The 24,911-nt window shown below is 40.0% G+C and overlaps 1 protein-coding gene across 3 annotated transcripts in view; it reads right to left on the reverse strand.

Moving 5' to 3' along the window:
• Positions 1-6,195: 6,195 nt before the first annotated feature.
• Positions 6,196-24,911, reverse strand: part of DUSP16 (dual specificity phosphatase 16) — a 104,646-nt gene continuing 85,930 nt past the window's right edge. For all 3 annotated transcript variants that reach the window (XM_069101502.1, XM_069101501.1, XM_069101504.1), the window contains exons 5-7: positions 17,863-18,022; positions 12,560-12,683; positions 6,196-10,025 (exon numbers count right to left, since the gene is read on the reverse strand). In XM_069101502.1, the coding sequence (XP_068957603.1) occupies positions 8,858-10,025; positions 12,560-12,683; positions 17,863-18,022 (1,452 nt within the window). In that variant the 3' untranslated portion in view covers positions 6,196-8,857. The remainder of the gene's footprint in view (positions 10,026-12,559; positions 12,684-17,862; positions 18,023-24,911) is intronic.

Genomic DNA, 24,911 nt, shown 5'->3' on the forward strand with positions numbered 1-24,911 from the left:
GCCCGGGCCTGGCTCTGTATCCATCCACCTAGTTTCCTGCGCTTACAACACACCACCTTCGCACCAAGAGTTTGCAGGAAGGCATGAATGACCAGCTGGCCGCCTCTCCCAGAGCTGAGGGGAGAAACAGAAAGCCCGGCACTCATCTGCATTTAGCCCTTTCCTCCTATTCTTCAGGCGCGTCCAGCTTTGAAAAGTGGTCAGCTTTCTGAACTTGCTTGCTGTTCCTTTCTCCATGGAACTTCCCACCCATTTTCTATCTGTGCCTTTGCCTGCTCTATTTTACTGCCCCATTCAGACAATAACATTCTCCCAAGGTAGTGCCAAGAGAAATTAGGTCAGCGGTTGGTTAAGTAAATGAGCGTACAAGGCTCATTTACGTTTTGTAATGGCGTTGAATGTCTCATAATTTTGGACATATATGGTACCTCTCATTCACATCTGGTCACAAAGAACTCATAACCTCTCAATCAGCTACATGTTGGAATTGCAAAATTGGTTTTGTAAGTTTACTTTTCCAATAGTATATTCAGCATCTCTCCCCCCACACCCCTCCGTCCAATACCTGGCCAGCCTCTTAAGCTGGCATATGGGTGTTACCTCTGGTCAGCAAATTCTCTACAATATGCAATGCCAGAGAGAAACTCAGAGGAAAATGTTCACTTTAGGGCTTTGTAATGATAATTACGAGTCTGTGAATGAGATGTAATCTGTATACAAAACCTTTGTGATCCCCAGTGATTCTGATGCCGCCACTGGAATTCTCTCCCCCCTCTAACCAGACAAAAATTGTCTTCACTCTGACAAGATACAATGTAGAACAGAGCTATTTCCCAGTCAGCAAGGAAGGGATATTGGAAAAGAGACTACTCTTAGACCTAGGAGACCCATGTTCAAATTGTGATTAGTTATCTCCCGAGCTTATATTTTTATTTTTTTTAAAGGGGGAGGGCAGGGCAATTGGGGTTAAGTGACTTGCCCAAAGTCACACGGCTAGTGAGTGTGTTGGGCGTCTGGGGCTGGATTTGAACTCAGGTCCTCCTGACTCCAGGGCCAGTGCTCTATTCACTGTACAACCTAGCCGCCCCCAGATCTTTCTTAATCTTAAGAAGTTTTGAACACAATTCAAATGTTGGTGTGCTGTAGTGGATAGAATGGCAGCTTTGATTCAAATCCCACTTTTAACATCTGGCTATGTGACCATGGCCAACTCATTTAACTTCTCTGGGCTCTAAATCTGTGACTCATCTTGCAAGGCCCTTCCAGCTCAAAATCTATGATGCCACCCATTCTCTTAACTAAATGTAACATCTTTTTGCTGGAGATCCTTCTTCTTAAGAGCTAGAAGTAAGGAAATTTGATTTTCTGTAAACCCAACCAGCTAGGTGGTACAAGATAAAGCACTGGGCCTGGAGTTCGAAAGCTATGAGTCCAGGTCCAGCCTCAGATGCTCACTAGCTGTACACCCTGGGTTATACTTAACCCGTATTTGCTTTGGTTCCTCATCTATAAAATGGGGACACACGAGAAAAATGGCAAACCAATCCAGTATGAACGACTGAATAACAGAACCAAAAATCCAACCCGGTGTATGTCTGACAGTTTACATGTGTGTACACATAATGTGTAATTGTCCTTATCAAAATTGCAACGATCAAAGTGACAGATTGGCCCTGTTGTCTTTTTTATCACTTTAAACATATAATTATTCTGCACACACATTTAAAATAAAGAGAGGCACATTGGATTCACAGAATTCTTTAAATGGCACAAGCAACAATGAGTTTAACATTCAGAGAAAGGTACCCAGAAAATAGTTTTCTGCTGCTAACAAATGAAAAAGCATTGAGAAAGCATTTACTCTGTACTAGGCAGTGCTGAGACTGGGAATTATAAATACACAAATGAAACAGTCCCAGCTCTCAAAGAGCTTATATTCTAGGGGATGGGGGGGGGGGAGGAGGGAAGGGGATGTAGGGCATCATATAAATAGGGAGTGGATCTACACCTCTCCCAGGAACAATGGCGGCATGTTAGTGTTGATGTGGAGGTAGCTAAGGTGTGCTGTGGATAGCAAGGAAGTCTCCTCTTCCTGAATTCAAATCTTAAGACACTAGCTGTGTGACCCTTGGTAAATCACTTAACCCTCTTTGCCTCAGTTTCCTCATCTGTAAAATGAGCTAAAGAAGAAAATGGCAAACCATTCCAGTATCTTTGTCCAGAAAACACCAAATGGGGTCATAAAAAGTCAGACACAACTGAAATGTCTCAACAAGAGTATTAATTTGATTACTGTGCCAAAAGCATAAAGTCAGAAAGGCTGGGGAGAAGAGAGGAGAATGGCAAGAGTGAATAATGGCAAGATTGCCAGAGTTGACAACTGACTGAAATATGAAGCTTGGTCTGGGGTCAAACAGATAAAATGGGTTTTGTCAGTTTGCCACTCCCATTAACACCAACCAGTCAAGACAGTTGGGCCCCAGGGTAACTGTTCCAGAACTGAGTGGATTAATTCCCCCCTGGACCGAAAGCAGGACTATCCTCAGTGTTAGCAGTGTCTCCCTAGAAAAGTCTGTTAGAGCTGAAAGCAAGACCATAGTGGAGGGCGTGCAGGTTTAAAATGTTGACCAATTTGTTTACTATCTCTAAAACTAACCCTTCCTACCAATCTAGCTTTAGCTTAAACCACGGGCTAATCTCTCTTTCATAACTCTACCCTAGAAACAATTTGGTACAGTGGAAAGAACACTGGTCTGGTAAAAGGAGGTCTCCACTGGTGTTTCCCAGGAATCTCTTTACTACTGGATGGAAGGGTCAGGATGGAGAAAGATCCTAACAGAATAGATCACTGGACCATATTAACAAATTCTTTGTTTTTACTAAATCTGTGGGGTTTTTTTTAAGAGGGTAAATTAATTTTTTTCTATTAATTTTTTCAACATTCATTTCCACAAGATTTTGAGTTCCAAATTTTCTCCCCTTCCCCCACCCCAAGATGGCATGCATTCTAATTACCCCTTCCCCCAATCTGCCTTCCCTTCTATCACACTCCCCCTTCCCCTCTACATTTCTATACCCCATTGCCTGTATGTCTTATTTCCCAGTTGCATGTAAAAACAATTTTAGCATTAGACCTGTGATTTCATTGGTGTGGGGGAGGAACTTTCTCTACCCATACAGATTAGTACTTGCTCTGCAATTTAGTCTTCCAAGACTGTCTGGGTCACTGAGAAGACTTGCCCAGGATCACATGGCCAATATGTCAAGAAGGACTTCATCAACCCGGGCCTTTCTGATTTCAAGCTCAGCTCTCTGCCTTTCAAGATGAAATATCATGGGGGTAAATGTCAAGTCAACCTAGGTATTAAAAAAAAAAATCAGTCTCACAAGTACAAGATGGCAAAAACTGTCTAGACATTGGTTCATCTGAAAAATAACTGTAGGTTTCAGTGCAATGCAAGCTCAGATTCCTCTAGGTTAGGTGGTAGAGGAGTGGATAAAGTGCTAGGTCTGGACTAAAGGAGATCCAAGTCCAAATCCGGCCTTAGACACTAGCTGTTTGACCACTTAACTTTTGACCACTTAATAGCCTCAGTTTCATCAACTGTAAAATGGGGATAATAATAGCATCTACCTCAAAAGGTTGTTGTCAGGATGCCTGGTACACAGTAGGTACTATATAAATGCTAGTTGTTATTATAATGCAAATCAGTCACTTGGCCTACAAGAGCTAAGGCAATCTCAGGCAGCATAAAGATAGACATGGGGCTCAGGATGAAGGAGGCAACATTCACTGTCCTCTGCTGTCCTCTACCCTGGTCAGGCCTCATCTGGAGTGTGGTGGGCTATTCCAAGCATCACACTATAGGAAGGACTGTGTTGAGCTGGAAGGCAACCAGAATGGTGAAGGGCCCCCAGTTCATTCATATGAGAATTGGCTGAATGAACTGGGGCTACTTTTCCAGAAGTGAGGACCAAAGTGAAGGCCAGACAGGGTGTCTTCAGCTTTTTCTGCCTTGGCCCCGGAGACCAGTCGTAGAAGCAGTGGGTGAAAATTGTAGAGTCAAGTTTAAGATTGCATGTTAAGGAAAACCTTCCTGTCAATGAGAACTATCCCCCGAAGGGACCAGCCTGCCCTTTACCCCAGGTCTGGGCACCAGGCTGCCCACCCAGGAGACTGCCCTTCACCCCAGGTCTTCCAACAAAGGTTGGATGATTCTTGTTCCAGTACAGATTGGACCAGATGACCTCTAAGGTCTTAGCTTCTGTAATCAGGTGCAGACTATGGTTCTGTCACTGCCACATTAGATTGAACCTTACCTTACTCATCCAGAAGACAAAGGGGTCGGTCCAGATGAGCTCTAGAGCTCCTGCCAGCACTGATGTTGTGATGCCCTATCTATCCAGTGTGAGTTGGTGTTTCTTATCTTTGCCTTTGCCTCTATCGTGATAGTAAATAGCTAACATCTTTTATAGATCTTTCAAGGCTTATGAAGTACTTTACTTACATTTTCATTTGAAATTCAAAAAAGACCTCTGAAATTTAGTGACTCCAGGTTCTGTTACCCTGGTATTACAGAGCCGGAGATGTTAAGTGACTTACAGTTAGGTGTCAGAGGTGAAATGTCAACCCAGGTGTCCTGATTCCACATCCAGCATCTGCCTTCTCTTTGTCTTTTTAGACAAGCTTTGAGCACAAGGTCCCTTCACTGATGCCTCTTCTACCCTCCCCTTCTGTTCTTCCTACTGTACATGTCCTTGCCTGTCTCTTCTACTCAATAGTCTTTAAACTTTTATCACTGGCAGCAGTGGAGAGAGGGCTGGACCCAGAATTGGGAAAAGTTCAAATACAGCCTCAAGACTGTGACTATGAGCAAGTCACTTAACCTTTCCTAGCCTGGGTTTCCTCATCCACAAAATGGGTATAACATCCACTCTATCATGGTTTGTGAAGTGCTTTGCAAGACTTAAAGCGCTATCTGCACAAATGCTAGCTATTAGAGGCTATTAGCTATTGGAGGGGAAGGGGGAAAGAGACGAACCATACTAAAATCCAACATGGCAGACTGGAAAAAGCACCCGGAGTCAGGAAATCTGAATCTTAGTCCAAGTAATGGCAGCGACTGGTTGTATGACCTTGGATAAGTCCACTTAGTTTCTCTAAATAGTTTCCTCACCCATCAAACCAGATTGCTGGACCAAGAGAATTTCTAAGACTAATTCTCAGCTCTCAAGTTAGGTGAGCCCTCCTTCATCTGCTCATCCCACACCTATCTCAGCTGTAACTTGTTTATCCTTCCCACCCCTACCCCCAAGAACATACCACTTCCTAAAGAACATGGAGAAATAGGAGGTTGATGCAAAGGACAGCTCCATTGGCTGGCCCTTCTTGTCCTACCTTACACCACCAATGTACCGTGTTACAGCAACACCACACTCTTTGCTGTCCCTCATACTTGACAAACTGGCTCCTGACTCCACTGGCTGTCCCGATCTCCTTCCTCATCTGCACCTCCCAGCTAACCAAAAATCTTAGCTGAAGTTCTACTTTCTAAAAAAGGCCTTTCCCATTCTTCCTTTATCTCAGTGCCTTCCCTCTGAGATTGTCTACAGCTTACCCTGCACACAGCCTACTTGTGTTATCTCTGCCCTCCTTGAGAACAGGGCCCATCTTTTGCCTGTCTTTGTTATTTTCCGCACACTGCCTGGCACATATCAGATGTTTAATAAATACTAGCTGATTGATTAATTTGCTCTTTTAACTTCCTGCCCTTCCTGTATGCAATGAGAGCTGTCAGCAAATATTTATTCAATGCCTACATAGTACATATTGCTGTGCCAGGCAGTGGGTCTACATACTGAAAAATGAGCATGGTCCCTCTCTCCAAGCTTACAATCTAATCTGTTAAAGATCTGATTTACTAGATCTATTACTAATCAGAGATCTAGTCATTGTTACTTGTGAGAAATATAGGATATCAATGAACGAAACATATTTAATAACGCTGTCATTAAAAAAAAAAAACATTGTCCCTTTACATTTGAAGCATTTACATGAAAATTAATAGTAGATAGCAGCTGTTCAAAGCCAAATCTTGAAGGCACTGACCTTGAGGCTGTTGCAAAGCTTGAGGCCACATGATGTGATTCAGCCCTTGTAGAGCACACAGAAAATAATGCTGTAAAAAGAACTCCTTCTTTGACTTTACATATAAACAGGTACCAATTCTGATTTTATTCATCGTATTAACATACAATAATGTTCATGTCACAAAGTGAGAAACGCACAATTTTTAACCACGTAGCTTGCCTTACACCCAAAGAACATTATATCCATATTCAACATGTACGTAATCAGTCCACTCTTAACGTTTACAAATGTCCGAAAACCACTTCCAGCATTTCTCACCAAATTCTAGTTGGCTGTTTTTTGCCGCTGTTTTGACTTTATTTTGTTTTGAATCACCATCCTGTACAGCGCTAAATAGGCACTAAGGGTTCCCCTAAGAATGGATTCTTGAGTGTGAGTACCAACCATGCCACCTAGAGCTGTCCAAAAGGCCATACTTTCAATGCTGGAGAGCTGGTGATCTGACATTAACTAGGAGGCCTGTAGGTTATGGTATGATTACCAGATAAGAGCTGCATGAAGAGAAACCCCAGGGAGAGGGGTTGTGATTTGGGTTTCTGCTGATACACTTCTGTTGTTGTTAAAATATAAAGTCCTACAAACCTTCATGAAAAGTCCAGAAGGTTGAAACTATTGTTAACATTTCAGAAGTCTGACAGTTGAGACTGGAATTTGGACACCTGATTGTCCATGTATATATTATTCATATCAATGAATGATTCACGTCCATTCATTAACTTGAATAATGAGTAGTTGAATAGTTGATATGTATTGAGAGAACAGTAACATTACACATTCAGAACATCTGTCTGTGTAAAACCTTGAGAATGGGTCTATGTCAAACATTCGAACTCTGCACGTAAGAAACCAAGTGGCAGGAATCCCCTCTCTACCTGCATTTCACCCCCATATAACACCTGGGTCACCACATGCACCCTCACACTCATCACGATCAAGTTCAGTCACCTTTGAATCATTCCGGTCTGTGCTGGATTTTTGCAGTCACCACAGGAAATGTAAGTCACATCCTGGTCAAAAAAGACCTGTTCATTTCTCACCATATAAAAAACCTGAGATTTGAGTCAGCAACTAGCTAGCCTTGAGGAGGATAAAAAGAACAGACAAAACAAAACAAAACAAAAAAAACCAAGTTGCTGACATGAATTAAGGCTTCGAATGAGGACCACATCGTAGTTGACAAGACTCAAGCTTAAAAAGTTTAAAAGTAAATAAGTAATATCCCTCACATACTTGCCATAGTCTCTTTATATTTTCAGCTGCCTAGAGTGATTGGCCATACAGTGATTACAGCTCAGGACCAAGTGCTTTTTCTTCTTGCCCCAGCTACCAAAAAACCAAGGGTAGTTGCTTTTGAGAACTGCTTGGGGACCGCCATCAGCTATAGTGCCATTGTTAGGAGAAGACTACAACATTCCCCAGACATTCCTATACTTGACGTTTTGAGCCTGCTTTCTCTAGCCCCTACATTACTGGTAAATCTAAGAGTCTAACTGGGGAAAGTATAGACACCACCAGAGGAACTATATACCAAAAAAGAAATGTTGCTGGGGAAGCAGATACATTTTCCTTTTCCTTCAGCTCTTTTCCTCCCCATAAATCCTCCCATAGTTTTGTCCCCTTCTTCGGCTTTAAGTTTTCCTGTTAAAAAAGAAAGATACCTTTGGGTTGCACCATGACTAAACCCGTATTAGGAACAGTGGAAAACACTACTAAGCCGAGAACACCTGAGCCGTTGCTGTTACCACCAAACACACATTTGGTTTTAAGGAAAACACAATGGTTAGTGTGATCTCACTTTTTAAAATTCCACTTTGAACTGGTGGATGGAAGTCAACTTGCCTAACCACCCAACTGCTGTGTCAATCAGTAGAGGGCCTGATTCCTAGCTATTTAAATGAACTACAAAATGGTTTTCAGTCTTTTCCTTCCCAAGCCAGAGAATAAAACCTTTTTTTTTAACCCACTTATATCTAGGCCCAACTGGAAATTTGTGCATAGACAGCTTAAATTGCCCTTAAAAATATGACTAGCTAACTACCTATTCACAATGCTTACAAAACCAGCTACCGGAAATGGGTAGCAGTAAAAGCCCTAATTGTAATATCTGAGGTACTTGGTTTTTGCTCTTTATAAAGCAGCTCTTGGAAATCACCTAATAGCCTATCCATTAGAATGACATTTTATGTCACCGGTTTTACTGAATGTGCTTTGATGTTCAGATGGGCCTCTGTTACAGTGAGTTGTTTCTTTCGGATTCATGACTATGTTTCTGTCCCTAACAGGGTCTACCCGCCTGACCCAGAAGCTGGCTCAGTTTCAGGGCTAAGGTGCACTGTGAAAGAATTGGGTAAGGACTAGCTTTTGAGAATTATTAGTAGCACAACTTGGAAATGGTGCTGTCCTCTATCACCAATAAAGCTTTCTTTTATAAGAACAAGAGGATGTGCAATTTATCGCATGACTGCTTCATCTGTCCAGGGAAAAAAAAAATCTTAAACATCTGCTCTTCCACTTTTAACTGGGAGAAAAATTAGCTGCTCTCCCACATGTAGACATCAGAGTAAAAGAAAACAGCTTTTACACCAAAGCCCCACTTTCCAAAAATATCCACGTCCATACATATATTTCAGATTTACAGGGAATTTCTTTTTTCATTAAACAAGAAGATAAAAACAAATCTCCAGAAGTCCACCCGTCCGTGTTTTCTCAGGACACTTCGATAATTTCCATGCTACCTGAAAAGCTTGACTGGCTACCTACTTTTCCTAGCTCTTCTCGTGACCTGTTCTCTGACATTATGCTCTCTCCAAATTCCATCTGGCAGCTCCTGCGTTTCAGCTGCTTCTCGAAAGGGCTTTCCTCATGCCAGCTCCTCCTCGAGTCGGCGCGGTCACTCGGCTTCTGCCGCCGGCGCACTGAAAAAGCCTGGTCACTGCAAGTAGGCAGCTGGCTGCAGCTGTAGGCAGAGTACCTGGAGCTGCCCCCGTAGATGGCGGAAGTGGAGTAGAAGTGAGAGGACTCGGTGGCGAAGTACCAGCTGTTGGTCAAGGAAGGGGCGGAAGCCTGGGGAGCCCAGATGTCCGAGTGCCAGCCCTTGAGGCCCAGGCCAGCCGCCGACTTGGCCAGATGCTGCTGGCTGGTAGAAAGGCCAAACAGGAAATTGGTGCGGTAGTTGTCCTCGACACTCCCGCTCCGCTGCAGCGGGGATAGGAGCGGCCTTTGGGTGGGGTTGCCGCTGCTGGTTCTTCCAGGGTGCAACCTCTTGGTCTGGCTTTCTGACTGCCAAGCAGACTGGGTCTTCTCGGGGATGGTGGCTTCCTCTTTGTCTGGACTGGTCTCTGGAGTCTGTTCAGACACTTCCTGAACTGGAGAGAACTGGCACAGCTTACTGCTTCCATCCAAAGCACTAGAAGGTTTGTAGTATTCTAGAGCGTCGTCAGATGAGGGAAAGCTATGTAAAGATGCCGCCATGCTGGAGGAGTATGAAATGGATTTGATGTCCAGAGAGAAGGAACGTTTGAGTTTGTTGCTGTCTTCCAGTGTGTCTGAAGACATGTGGAGTCCATTGAGTCCCTGCACCAGTGGACTGTCCTCAAACGATGCTAGCTGCATGCCTGGAAGGCTCCCAGGGTGCACGGACCTCTGCCCCATCGTATCTGAGGTAGCACAGTTGGTACTAACGGAGGTTTCGCTGTTTTGTGCTCCTTCGGAAGCGGTGGCAACAAATTCACTGGCTTTCTCTAAGTGCAGAAGCTTAAGCTTGCTTTTTGTACCCAATGCTCCAGTCTGGTTCTTAATCTTTTTCTCATAGTCTAGCAGTTGGCCCAGAAAATTGAAGTTTGGAGAAATAGTTGGTCTTTTTTCTTTCACAAATCTGATGGATAGAAGGAAAAATGTTAAAAACTCAAACTATACATGATTTAAGCTCTTTTTTTCCCCCTTTAAACATACAAGCAAGAATGGAAATCCTGGGAAAGGCTTCAGCCAAATCAACAAGATACTTTCTGGATGACAACTTTGGAAACTAAAATGTATTAAATATTAACTGAAAAACTTTAGCATAAAGAACGTTCCTCTTCATGAGAAAACTTTCAACACATTAATAGCCATAGTAGGGCCTTGGGATGGACACTAGTGGGTGACACTGGACATCATGGTGCCTTTCCATGCAACAGGAAAAGAATACCCAGTCCCTTTAAGCTATTGTGCTAGGAGAATTTTTTTCAAGGAATGATAGTTTAACATTGTAACTGATGTTAAAGGTATATGACTCAGGTTCGCAAGCGAAGCCCTCCTGCCATGATTAAGAGCACCAGGAAGGCTCAGAGAGCCAAAACACCGTTGGCACATTTGGCTGTGGCTGTAGCTTACTGGCTCTTCCGTTTCCCCGTGTGACTCCTCAGGGGGCTTATAATTATGTCTTCAAGGCATTTCAAAATTCAGGATTTTAATTCAAGAAAAAGAAGGCATCAAAGGCACATTTCCCAATTCATCTTGGTACTTAAAGTGACTTGATCAGAAAACTTGTGAGCTACTGCTCAGTTTAAGCCTTTATGTTACAGGGAATCCTCACTAATACCAAGTTTGTCAAAAGGATAAAATCAGTGATAAGGAATGGAAGAGAAGCGTCCACAGCAGTAAAAGACTCAGGAAGCTACCAAACCTTTCTATGGCTTTTTTATATCAGAGAAGGTGCAGTTTTTTCAAAAGTTAATATTGATATAAAACTAAGGTTATAGCTTATTTTAGCTTATCGAGAAAACTAAGGAAAAACAACCTGTTGGAAATAAAATAGTTTAAAACAAAAGAAGAGATGCAGGCAATTGGTTGAACGTTAACTTAAGTATAAATAGAGAAATCCAAACAATTCAGTAGCTCTAGTGAGATAACAATTTATTTTGTTCTCTTTCATAAATGAACTTCAGTGTGGGACAGAAACAAATAGGGGCCATTCACACTGTGCTTTTCTCCATCGGTAGCTATTTAAATATGTAATTTCTCACCTTCATGTTTATCAGCTTGACAGGAAAGAACTGAACTGCTGTCAGCCTATGCCCACCTGTCTGGTACATAATTACAATAGTTCCTGCCATTTGTCACTAGGACTATTTTCCTGGAAAGGCTTAAATATAAAAGCCCAACCATGGTCCCCATGAAGGTTCTCTGGGATCACACCTTCCAACCCTGACCACTACTCACTCCCTAATTGGAGACTGATGGTGTCTTCACTTACTTGCCCTACATTTTGAACTTTGAACAAAGTAGTAGACAGTAGGCCAAAAAGACAATTTATCAGTAAACAATTTGAACAACTGTGATGCTGGCAAAAATGGAGTGTGTGCCACTCAATGATAACCACAGGGTTCAGCATTCAGGTGTATCCTTCAATCTCTAACCTCTGACGCTGCCCAGAAGTTGCTTCCTCATCCTTTGTAGAAAGGGAGTCACATCAGATGTCAAGAAAAGGGCATGTCATGAACAGTCTATCACGTACGTGTCAGATGTTGATTTTAATGGATGAAAAAAGCACAATTATCTTCCCTTGATTTGAGTAAGAAATAAACTAGAGTAACAGTGGATGGTTTAATATGTCTGAAATTTATTCAATTTCATTGAAAATGAGTTTATGCTGAATAAATGCTAAGTAACAAAAATGACCTCTCTCCCAGTTTTTGAAGGATCACAACAACTAGTAAAGAGCACTTGTTGAAAAGATCACCGCTCATGTTAGTTGCAATGGTACCCAAATAATGAAGTGTCCTAAAGGAAGGTCCCCCACCATATTGGACAGTCACCCAGGGAGACTCGATAGAAGGACAAGAGTCGTACCAGAATGTTCAAAAGCTGTGGATGCTCTGTATTGATATAGGAAATGACACATAGCACTGAGATGACAGATCCAATCAAGTACTACAGACGTATAAATATCTGTATTTCACTTCAAGCAGCCATCACTCCCCTCTGTACAGTGCTTTTATGTTTCCAATCAGCCTCTGCGGTAATAGATTCTTATGTGATGAAGGTCACACAGTTACTGAGTAGCAGCTTAGGCTTTTGGCCTTCTCTTTCTACTTCATTCTCCTATTTCTCAGAGACCTGTACCACAAGAATTCATAAGAGAGGCAGCTGGTAGAGCCATGGATAGATCACTGGTCTGGAATCAGGAAAATCCGCATTTAAATCCAGCCTGAGATATTTATTAGCTGTATGACCCTGAACACATCACTTAACCTCTATCTGCCTCAGTTTCCTCAACTGCAAAACAGGGATAACTAATACCACCTATATCCCAGTGTTGTGAAGATCAAATGAGATAATATTTGTAAAAAATACTCAGCACCCTACCTAACATAAAGTAGGCTCTTGGATATTTACTTCCCCAAGATGGAGTCCCTTCTACACCCTTACCTGTAGGCTTCATCTAAGGACATATCCATCCTCTTCATGATGTAGGCAATAGCAATTGTGGCAGAGCGAGAAATTCCAGCCAAGCAGTGCACCAACACGCATCCGTTAGAGGCTTTTGCTTTCTCTGGACAAGAATCACATTCAGGAAATATCACTCACAAAGGCTTTTTCCAATAGGCAAGCAACATTTTAACAAGAAAAACAGTAGACCTCAGAAGGGTTAAGTGATTTGATTTACAATCCAGCTTACCCAATTCCCTATTTTGGTGCTTTTGCCCAGTGGTTCCCAATCCTCTTATTTTGTCCCCATGCCATCCTACCCACCCCGCCCCCAACCTCATAATCTCAAAGGATCATTATGAAATTCTCCCAAAATCCATTTAAATATCCTATAATTTTAAGGAAGCTCATATTATGTTTATGTAGTGAAATTAAGGTCATCAACTTGAATATGTTGACATAACCCTAGAAAAACTGGTTTGAGAATCACTTCATTCAACTAAGTAGTAAAACACTTGAAAACTTAAAAAGAATCCATCTTTATTAAGTCAGCCAGTTCACCTACTTGTCCATAGTATTTTTTAAGTCGTTTTGTTCTGTTTTACAATTTTAATAAAAATATATAGTACATGTCACTGGTAACAATAAGTGGAAGCTTAAAGAAATCCCCCTCCTTGGGAGTTTAGTAGAAAAGTCAAAGTAAAGTTATTGTCTCATCACAACAAAGACATCTTCTATTTGTACTGAAGTTTCAGGGGCCAAGAGGTTTGAACTGTCTTGTTGTTGCTGGAATATGTATAACTTAAAGCATTTCTCCATGTAAATAATGAATTTATTAAACCACGCTTTCATGAAGAAGACATATCTAATTGAATGACGTAAGAGCTGATAGACAGTCAGTAAATTTGGTTGTGTAGATGGCCAAACAAAAACAACAGAAACAAAAACAAAATCCACTTTGGCTGTTTATCTGTAAGCACCTCAATCACAGTCTTTTAAAAGTAATTAATTTATTACTCAATGAAGCATCTATTGAGTCCTTCATGAGTATAAAAATATTGTATTAGGTCTGGGTGGTGAGAAGAAATAGAAGATCCTTAAGAAGTTTACAATCTGGGGCGGCTAGATGGTGCAATGAGTAAAGCGGCGGCCCAGAGTCAGGAGGACCTGAGTTTGGTTCCGGCCTTACACACTTAACACAAAAAAACTAGCTGTGGAACCGTGGGCAAGTTACTTAACCCCAATTGTCCTCCAAAAGGCAAAAAATAATAATAATAATAAAATTTAAAATTTAAAAGAAATTTACAATCTGATTGTTGATACCAAGCTTACATGTATAACACAACTAGAAAATGGAGATAAGGCAAGTGCAAGATAACATAGATTTAGAAACATCCCTCCCCCACCACACCCAGCCCCCACTGCCATGAAACCTCCTCACACTCTTTCAGCGAATACTCCTATTTTCCTTCTAACAATTATCACTTATATTACGTTTTTCTTAGATTGTTCTTGTTTCTTATGTTTAACTCTCATTTCTTCAGCCTGTACAGCTTTAGACAAATCACTTTATTTCTCAGGACCTTAGTCCCTGCATCTGTGAATTTTTGTTTTGTTTTGTTTTATACTTGTTTTAGTCACTTCTAATACTTCGTGACTCCATCTGGGATTTTCTTGGCAAGGCTAATGGAATGGTTTGCCATGTTCCTCTCCAGTTCATTTTAAGATGAGGAAACTGAGACAAACAGGGTGAGTTGCCTAGCTAGTAAGTGTCTGAGGCTAGATTCAAACACAGGAAGATGAGTCTTCCTGACTTCAGGCCCAATACTATCCACTGCACCACCTGGCTGCCCCATTTGTGAAATAAGGAATTTTAAATAGCGGATCACTGTGGTCGCTTTTTAGCTCTAATGTCTATGATTCCATGTCCATATTATAAATTTCTTGTGAAGTAATGATAAAGAGGCTAATTGAAGGTGCAGGTATCAATTAAGGTGCATAGTAAAATACCTACTGATTAACTGGTTGATAGGTATTGAAAATTAATCATCAAATTAAAATGGGGTTATTGGAGAAAGGCTTTTTAAAGAGCTTTAAGAGAGGTCTCGGGAAGTGGTCAGTGCAAAGGGTATATGTTGTTAATAGGGGGAACAGGCAGAGCTTGAGAGGATAGATAGGTTTGGCTGGTGCAAAAAGGCTACACTGGGAAGAAACCAAAGAGCAGTACACAAAGGGTCCGAGCAGCTTGTCAAAAGGCCTTGAACATTAAGCTGAGAACTTTAGATTGTATATGATAGGGAATAGGGAGCCACATGATGTTCCTGAGTTGTCTCCTTGATGAAAACAAAGAAGAAAAAACGAAGGTGGAAGGAAAAGAAAATTCATTGGAGAATTCGGGCATAAAAAGAAGACTAAAAAGGATAAAAGTAACTGGAAAGGGAGAGTAGGGTCAGGAAAAAAATTTTTTTTAATACTATCAAGACTAGTGAATCTCTAAAGTAGAAAGGGGAAGGGGCATGTGCCAGATCTCCATTTTCTCAGTGAAATAACTATAAAATTATACTTTATAAACTACAGTTTTATAAAATTATACTTTATAATTATGAAATTATATAATTACAAAATCATACTTTCCCTATATACATTTACATATAGATATAACTACATATTTATGTGTATATAAAGAGATACACATATATTAATGACCTATATCCTGGAATTGCAGAATTCTAGCTGCAAGTTACAGTTAGCTCAGAGCCCATGTAGGCTCAACCCTATCATTTCATAGATGAGAAAGCCGAACACAGAGAGGTGAAATGACGTAGCTAGTTAGTGGTTGAAGTAGGCCTGAAATCTGGGTCACCTAATTCCCAATGTTCTTTCCGCTCCATGTGGTCTACACAGCCTCCAAATGAGGCATAATGAAAAGTAATGATAGCCTACATTTGAATACTGCTTTACATCAGATTTTGAAAGTCCTTTTACTTTAAGAGCATCAGCTAACATGACCCAGATCCTAAGTTTCCCTCAACAATCATTTACATTTCACAGTGTGAGAAAGAGCGATGGGGCTTATTATTATCATAAGGCCATGGATGTATGGCCCCACCCTGGAGTTATATATATTCATTCTGTGGACATAATAAACCACCATAAATTAGAGAGGAGGGTGGGCAATTATTCAGTGAATTCAGGCTGAATTTTTAAAAGTTGGTTGAATTTTTTTGGGTTTCGAATTACATGTAGGGGGTAAGAGTAAGATTAGTGTCCCACAAAACAATGGAAATCTACCAACAGATAGTAGAGATGGTTTCTTTGTTATTTGAATCCTTAGGGTACAGCACTGTATAATACATAGTAGATGCTTAATAATCCTTTTTGATTGATGGATAGAAGTTTTTGACCCAGAGCTGAAAAAAAAACAAAACTTCCTTTTAACAATAATACAAATTTTTCTTTGGAGGAATAGAACGGGGAAAGGAATAAAAATTTGAGGGGGAAGAAAAAGATATAGTATAGTTTATAGTTTATACAGTTAATAAATACTAGTATTTACAAGGATTTAATCCTGCCTCAAAGGGGGATTCTAAAACCAGAGTTGAAATTGAAATTAGAGTCAAATTTTCTTGAAGCGATCGCTGTGTTATGAAACAGGATCCTCAACTGTCAGGTAGGTTATCAGCTTTTAAAAAAGTAACAAAAAAGCATACATTAGTGGTGTGTCAGGCTTTAGTCTGCTTGTTTTTACTTTTACATTGTCTGAAAGTTACCTAATTGTTGAGGTTTCAAAGAACTGATATATCCCTAAATCAGAGTTTCTTAACATGAGGTCATTAAACTCATTTTATTTTATTTTTTGGAATTTATTTTGAACTTTTTTTTTTTGGTCTTTTTGGAGGGGGGAAAGCATGGCGATTGGGGTTAAGTGACTTATCCAAGGTCATATAGCTAGTATCAAGTGTCTGAGGTCAAATTTGAACTCAGGTCCTCCTGACTCAAGGGCTGGTACTCTGCACCACCTAGCTGCCCCCACTGAAATCATTTTAAAAAGATATTTTGATAAGTGAATTTCAATCTAAATGTGTTCTTTTGTAATTTACACATTTTATTTTATGGTCCATAGGCTTCACCAGATGGCCAAATGGCTTTATAACATGAAAAAAGGTTAAGAACTCCTGCCCTTAAAGAAGATTAAGATTCATAGCAATTTCAGAACTTAAAAAATAAAAAAGCTTGGAAGACAAGTCAGATTATCTGCACACACACACACACACACACACACACACACACACACACAAACCAAATTGGGGGGGGGTGTGGAGCAGGAGAGAAGGGATGTCTCATTTCCTTAAGGAAAACATAAAAGTACCTGAAGTCTGATTTGTAGCTTTTAAAAGTTTATTGTGCTTTTGTAAATGTTTTTATATGATTTCACTTCTGATTGTTTACTGTCTCAGGGAAGGAGGAGGGGAGAAGGGGAGGGAGGAATAGAATTTGGAACTCAAAACTTCTTTTAAAATGTTAAAAAAAATTGGGGAAAAATAAAATATAGATAAAAAAAATAATTCTCAATCTACAGAAACTAATTCTAACTGATTTGTGATGGCTTAGAGGTTGAAGAACTCCTAGACCATATTCCAGACATGACTCACCAATGTCTTTTAACAACCAGACCCCCCCCAGGTTCAGTACAATTCTATAACTGTCCTGTCAGCAAGTAAGGTTCACAGACAATAATGCTCTGAAACCACACCTGGTCCCAGTGGGAAAGAATATAGTACAAGTGAAAAAAAAAATTCTCTAAAAGGGACCGATTACATCCTTTGAACTGGAATTTTCTTTTTAAAAAAACTAAATTAAATGAAAAATTAAATATTTTTATATTTTAATTAAACTTATGAATTAAAAAGCTAATTATATGAATATATGTGTACATGTATTCTTTTTATCTACCACCAGTTTCTTTTTTAAGTTCCCAAGATAATTTTTAAGAGTACCAAAAAAAAAAGAATTCAATCCCCAAAGCCTTACTTTCAAAAATACTTGGAAAAGTAGTATCACAGTGTTCTCACTGAGGGGAGCAGTCAAGCTAGCTATCACATCACAAGGCCAATCCCCTAGGATTTATGTGGCACACACACTTTTAACCTTTGACCACTAATGAGGTAAGCAGCATCATGTGGTTTTTAGGCTTTGTGAATGTGTGAATTAGGCTGCTTTTTCCCTCTTCTTTTCCCTTTGAAAGACAACCACCATTTAGAAACTATGCCAAAGAGTCTGTTGATATTAGCTGAGCTACTTACCAATGAAATCAACCGATTTGTCTAACCATGGCAAAATTTTCTCACAAAAGCTGTCATTCACAGGCACTCGCAGGAAGTGAGACTCAGGGATGAAGTCAGGCTTTGGACAGGTGTTGCTGGCATTTAATACATAACCAATCCCATTCTGTTGCATCAGCTCCTACACAAGGACGTCAATTAAAGATGTTCACTGACGTGATCAGTTCGAAAGAGGGTTGTTTAAAGCAATGATTACAATTATCCTTAGAAAAATTTTAGAATCATAATTATCTGTATTCTATAACTGAAGCAGAGTCTACTCAATTGGTGAAATCTCAAACCTGGAAAAATGGCATTTAAAAAGCCCTGAGCACAGATTGAAATGGTGTTTTTCAAGATTAAACACCGTTATTGTTATGTGTGTTATTTTCACTGAAGGCTCACACCAGGAATGAAAAAAAAAAAATCCTTCAAATGTGTCCTCAAAGTACAAATTCAAATTATACTCAGACGGGTAAACCCATATACTTTGAATTAAGACATTCTCTTTTATCTTCTGCTCCCCAGTATGACCACACCTGTGGCAGGGGTGTGGTCAGGCTGGGTGGACGCTTCCAGGGGTAGAAAGATGCAAACCAAATATCAAGGTAGAAACTCTTGAGTTTCTATCCTCATTCCCCATCTCAGTGCAATCTTCCCAAGACCTGGGCTGGATCTTTAATAAGATCTTATAATCATGATAGATTATTTCAGACATATTCTCAAATCTATCTGTTGTCTATCAATGTATCTTCTACAAAACCACCAAACTGATCCTCCCCAAAGCATAAATCTGACCATGTCATTGAGCTTACTCAAAACTTCTGTTTACTTCCTATTTTCTCTAGGATTAAATACAAAAATTCTTAGGCTGGAATGAATGACAACTCAGAACTACAGGGGTAAATATGTACAGAGAAGAAAATGCCAAACAGCTACTTCGGGTTAAGCTGAAGGAGGTACCTACCCAGGACAAATGAAACTCTTTTTTCTCATTTTCATGATACTGTAAGATAGACCCACATAGGAACTATCACAGATGTTTGAAAACAGTAAACTGACCAATGAGGTATTTAGGGTCTATGAGAGAAAGTCAGTCAACAATCAGTTATTAAGTGCTTACTAGATGGTGATAAAATGATACATTCTCTAGGAAATAACTATCACCCAATCAACAGACTCTAGGTATCCTTTGCATTTATTTGTTTGTTCGTTTATTTAGTTATTTATTGCTTTTTGGAGGTGGGGAAGGCAAGCCAATTGGGGTTAAGTGACTTGCCCAAGGTCACACAGCTAGTGGGTGTTAAGTGTCTGAGGCTGGATTTGAACTCGGGTCTTCCTGACTCCAGGGCTGGTGCTCAATTCACTGAGCCACCTAGCCACCCTCTATCCTTTGCATTTAAAACACATTATGAGGCAGTAGAAGGTCAGCTAGATGGCACTGGTGCAGACAGCAACTTATCCAAATTTTTTAAGTCACAAAATCCCATTGTCAGGGGTCTCAAAGGCCATCTGGTCAACCAGTATCTAAAAAGGAATCTCATCTACATTGTAACAAACAAGTCACTTTAAACATCAGCAGATAAGAGAGAACCCACATCTTCCAAGGCAGCATAATCTACCTTACCATAGTTCTAAGGGATAGGAAATTGTTCTTTAGACCACTTCTGAAGTCTACTCAATGCTCTTAGTTCTGTCTTCTAGGACAAAGTAGAACGAATCTTAAACCCTCTTTTCCATGATAGGCCTTCAAATACTTGAAGACGGCTATTATCCCTTTCACCCCAAGTACCTTCCCTCCACCCCCAAAAGTTCCTGCATCATATTTTTAAGTTTAATTCACATTATTCAACTTTTTCTGCATCACTTTCTTTTTTGCTTTTTTTTTGGAGGGCAATTGGGTTAAGTAACTTGCACAAAGTCACCTGGCTAGTTTTTGTGTTAAGTGTCTGAGGCCGAATTTGAACTCAGGTCCTCCTGACTCCAGGGCCGGTGCTCTTTTCACTGTGCCACCTAGCTGCCCCTCTCTCCATCACTTTCTTAAGTTTAAACCATTAACAAAACAACTGCATCAAATCCTGATTTATAGCATTCATGATTTGTGACACGTAAATGGTCACACTGAAAATTTATCAATCAGCTCTCAGCAGTTTGAGCTGTCTCCAGAACACCCATGCTTTCAACCTTATTCATGCTTACTCATATAGCACAAAGTCACAGCTCTCAATCAACCCAGATCACCCTGCTCTGGTCACTCTCGAGTTTATCCTTCCAAAATGGTGGTGCCCAAAGCTGAGCCCAGTACTCAAGATATGGTCCAAGATCAGGATATATATAGAATACATACATCTCTCTGGTCCTGGTGACAATGCCTCCTTTAATGTTGTTTAAAACAGAATAATCTTTTTAACTTCTCTTTCCTGAGAAAATTGAGGTCATCTAGTAAGAGCTTCCTCTTCTTCCCATCTCTCCTCAAAATCTCTAGACATAAGCTTCCACTCTTTCTAATAAGGAGGCAGTCCTTGCCTTGCCAAGGTCAGCTCCTCTTACATAAGCCCTTGATCATTATCCCCCCTCCTGTTTTCTTCAAAAGACTGTTCCCACTATTATCTCTTCCTTTTTCTAACCTTCAAATTCTTTTCATTTAGTTTCTTCTCTGCCTTCAGAGATGCCCAAGTCTCTCTCCCACCCTTAAAAAGTAACTTTTAACAGACCCAACCTTCCCCCATCCATGATATTATCTCACTTCCCTTTCTTAAACTTCTAGAAAAACCTATTCATGGATTTTATGCTATCTCCACTTTCTCTGTTCTAATCCTTCAGCCCTTTGCACTCTTGTTTAAAAGTTACCAATGATCTTTTAATTAAATTTAATTTTTTCAATTAATGAAATACATATTCTCTCCTTCCCCAGACCCCAGACTAAAGGAGAAAAACCTGACCCTTGTAACAAATATGCATAGTCAAGTGAAACGAATTCCCTCACTAACCCATGTACAAACTAATGATCTCTGACTTGCCTAATCTGATGGGTCTCTTTTCAACCGAATTCTTCTTGGACCCTTTTCTAACTTCACCTCTGTTCCTGGGTATTTTTAACACAAATATTCTCCTGGCAGTACCAAATAACTGTGAATCTTAGAAAAGCACAATTTCCAACACTTTTAAATGTTAATTTTCATAAACAGATACATTTTTATATTAGAAAATTCTATTCTTTGTGGCACAATGAAGATCTCTTTACAAAGTCTTTGTAATTCTTTCAAATTCTTACTCCAATAAATAAAAAGGCAAAGCCTCATTTTAATCTGGATCACAAAATTCACAAGCATTCTGAGGATATTTTAACAGACATCTTTGAGAAGATGGGGAGATAAAACATCTTGATAGCTTTTTGAGAAAATTATCAAGGGACGTTTATTTTGATGCCAATTTTTTCTTACAGAAAATTTTTCTTTGACATTTGCGGCAGAGGTCAAATTGTTTGTTCCTACTTTTGTACATGATGAGGCTATCAAAATAAGTCTAGATGACCTGTCGTTAGGTATATACCATGTGCTACAAATGTAAGTAATGAAACTGGTTCATCAACCAACTAGCATTTAAAATACTGGACTCCTAAATGCAAAGCATGGTACACTACGCAGTGAGGACCAAAGACAAAAAGCCCACACCACTGGTGCTGAAGACTGCCTGGACATATGTAAAGGATCTCAGTCTCTGAAGCCTTACTCAGACCCATATTCTGAATACAGTGGTCATATCCCTTTCCATGATAACATCACTCTTTCCTTATATGAAGGAAATCTTAAATGTATAAGGATAAATCCAGAGTGAAGAAAATCCAATAAACAAAAATCTCAACTTACATAACAGATCAATGAGAAAGAGGTTATTTCACAAAAGAACTTTTTGCTTTACAAAAACAATCACCTTTAAACATAGCTCCTCACTTTTATTTAAATGTTTACTTCCTCAAATCATTAAGTACTTGGCAGATCCAGGGCTGGATTGGAGAAGAGGGAGAATGACAGGCTAAAATTAATTTTCTGAAGATTAAGCAGATAATAAAGCATCTCTGAAATCACAATGTAATTCAAGAGATGGAGTCTAATTTATAAAATCATTTATTTTATTTGTTATATAACAATATAGTTAGGTTAACTATATTGTTATGTAAAATGAGAAATATATGTGTATATGCATATATACATATATATACACATACACACAAATTAAAATGATTGAAAAATCACTGCTTAATATTAAATATGGCTTGGTCTCAATAAGTGATGTCAGCAGCACAGCAGAGTGGAAAGAACAATGACATTTGAGAGACCTCCCTTAGAATCCTAGCTCTAACTACTAACAATTAGTAAATATTAGCTGTATGACCATCATTTAACCTCTCAGAGCCTCAGTTTCCTCATCTGTAAAATGGGGATAATAATGTTTGCACTACCAACATCATGAGGCTTTCCTAAATAAGGCTTTTCATAAGCTTTAAAAGGCTATCTCAAATGGCAGTAGTTATCATCGTCTTTCCATTCCTCCAAGACAAGCAGAGTGGCATAGTAGACAAGAGGTCTGACCTTGGAGTAGGAATTTCTAAGGTCAAATCTGGGTAATTATGTCACCCAGTCACTTACCCCTTCAATGTCCTAGGAAATTCTCTAAAAGATTATGAGTCACAAGAAGGTGCTGACCTGTCCTGGTAGAAGGAGTTTCCATACCATGACTTCCTTGCACTAATGAAATCACAGGTCTGACAAGTCCCTTACCCCCTACAAGTCTGTCCATCTACTCTTTTGGCTGTATCTGTCTGAATCTGTTCATCTAGCTAGGCAGCTGTCTATATGCATCTATGTATATAGGGAGCTGTATGTGTTTATATGTTAGCCAGGGGTAGGACCAGGAAAGAACTTGGTGTGATTTATTTCATGTGACTATAGAAAGACAGATGGTGATACAATGGAAAGAGTGTGGGACCTGGAGTCGGGAAGACCTGAGTTCTAGTCCAACTTCAGACACTTACTATCCATATGACCCTGAGCAAGTCACTTAACCTCTGCCTGCCTTAGTTTCCATCGTATGTAAAATGTAGATCATAATAGCAGCATCTATGTAGCTCCCAGAGTCATAATGATGATAAAATGAGATAATATTTTAAAAAATTAGAGTACTATATAAATGTGTCTTCTCACTCCCTTCTTCTTCCTCTTCATTTATTATTTTTTGGTCCTGAGCTAGTTAGGATTTCATTCATGTGACTTGGTGACAGTTACACAAGATTTGACCTTAATAGGGAATTCCCACCCATTCCACAGACACTCATCAACAATGTGTCTATAAATCAGTCTTAAGAAAAACTGACAGGTGCCCTGAATTAATGAATTCGCCTGTGATCACAAAGCTAGTATGTGTCAGTAGTGAGAAGTCCATTTGCATCTTCCTGACTTCAAGGGCAAGAGTCCATTCACCACTCCACAATGCTTTTCCTGGGTCCTGCTCAGAGATGGATTTAACTTGAGAACGTATTTAATGATTACTGAGTATCTGATATTTGTATCAGCATCTCCTTACCCACACAAATATGTACCTAAGGACTGAAACAGTATCTTAGGGTAATCAGCAGGGCTCTAATAGTAAGAGGCTGGAAATGTAAAGAAGGCAAGATATAGACAACAGGGTCAAGGGAAGACATGGGGAAGGCCAAAGTGGGTTTGTAGGCAAGGAGTTGGTGGTAAACAGAGAGAGGCTGAAGATAAGGGAGGTAAGGATCCAGAGGGATCCTTTAAGGTGGGAGGGGCTAGGATCAAAGGCAGACTTAAGTTTCTTCACCTTAGCAAAGAGAAGGGCCATGTCACAGCATGAGACTGAAAAAAGGAGAGGGAGTGTAGTTTGATATATGGGGAGAGTGGATAACAGATTACCTCACACATCTCAGGAAAATGAGGGGAAGTCATCTGCTAACAGGAAAGGGGATAGAGGGTGAATTTGAGGACTAGAGGAAAACCAAGAAGGTGGAGAAGAGATGCCCTGAGGGCTATAGAAATACAACAGGATATCCCAGCAAGCAGATGTAGGAGCAGCAAGTAGTTGCAAAAAGACAAATTTAGGCTCGATATTAAGGAAAAATGACCCAACAACGAGAGATATCTAAGAGCAGAAAGGACTGTGCCTCAGTTGGTTCCTCCTTAATGGAGAACATCCAGGAAAGGCTAAACAGTCACTTTTCAGGTAGAAAATAGAGGGGAAGGAATCTTATTGAGACACAGACTGGACAAATTACCTTCTGTAGTGTCTTCCAAATCAGATTCTGAGTCAATCACAGGTGATTATGAGGACTGACGTGAAGCAGTGAGGGCCTAATTCAAGTCAAGAAAACCTGATTCTGTAGTGGGTCCAGGCCACATATGTGACTTTCAGCAGTATTCATTAAAAACAGTATCTCTCTGAGTATCTTTTTAATGCTCTGTGATAAGTATCTGTTGTATTTTATTTCTCTGAATCAGAGGGAGTCTTCCCAGCAAACTTATAGGATAAAAAAGAAAGGTATCAATCAAGCCTTTTCTGAATTTTGGTGGGGGAAAAAAATGGATCTGTTTATGCCGACACCTAAAGACTTCAGAATGAGGGTCCATGTATGCTAATGGCATTATAGCTAGAGATGACCAAATGAGACAACAGACGTGGAGCCCCCCCAGGGTAGGGCTGGCTTGCCTAGCCCACCTGTACTCATTTCTGATAGGTTGGGATAGTGTCCTCAGAGGAAGGCCCAGGAGACTAACTACTAAACTCTCAGGTTCCAAAAGGAACGCTATGGGTTGGGGTAAGGTACTTCTCACCATCGAAGCTCCTTTATCCCCACTGGTGTGCTTCCCCATTTACACAAAATCAGTTATGACACCATTGGCTCTTAAACATAAAATATTTACTAAATGAGAAGGCAAAAACAAAACCTATAGAGTTCACCCATAAACCTAGGTCATATTATAAACACAGACACATACACACACACACACACACAC

The sequence above is a fragment of the Petaurus breviceps genome, unplaced genomic scaffold, assembly GCF_028583685.1.
Source record: "Petaurus breviceps papuanus isolate PSGF00001 unplaced genomic scaffold, PetGlider_PUasm1.0 470, whole genome shotgun sequence".
Taxonomy (NCBI): Eukaryota; Metazoa; Chordata; class Mammalia; order Diprotodontia; family Petauridae; genus Petaurus; species Petaurus breviceps.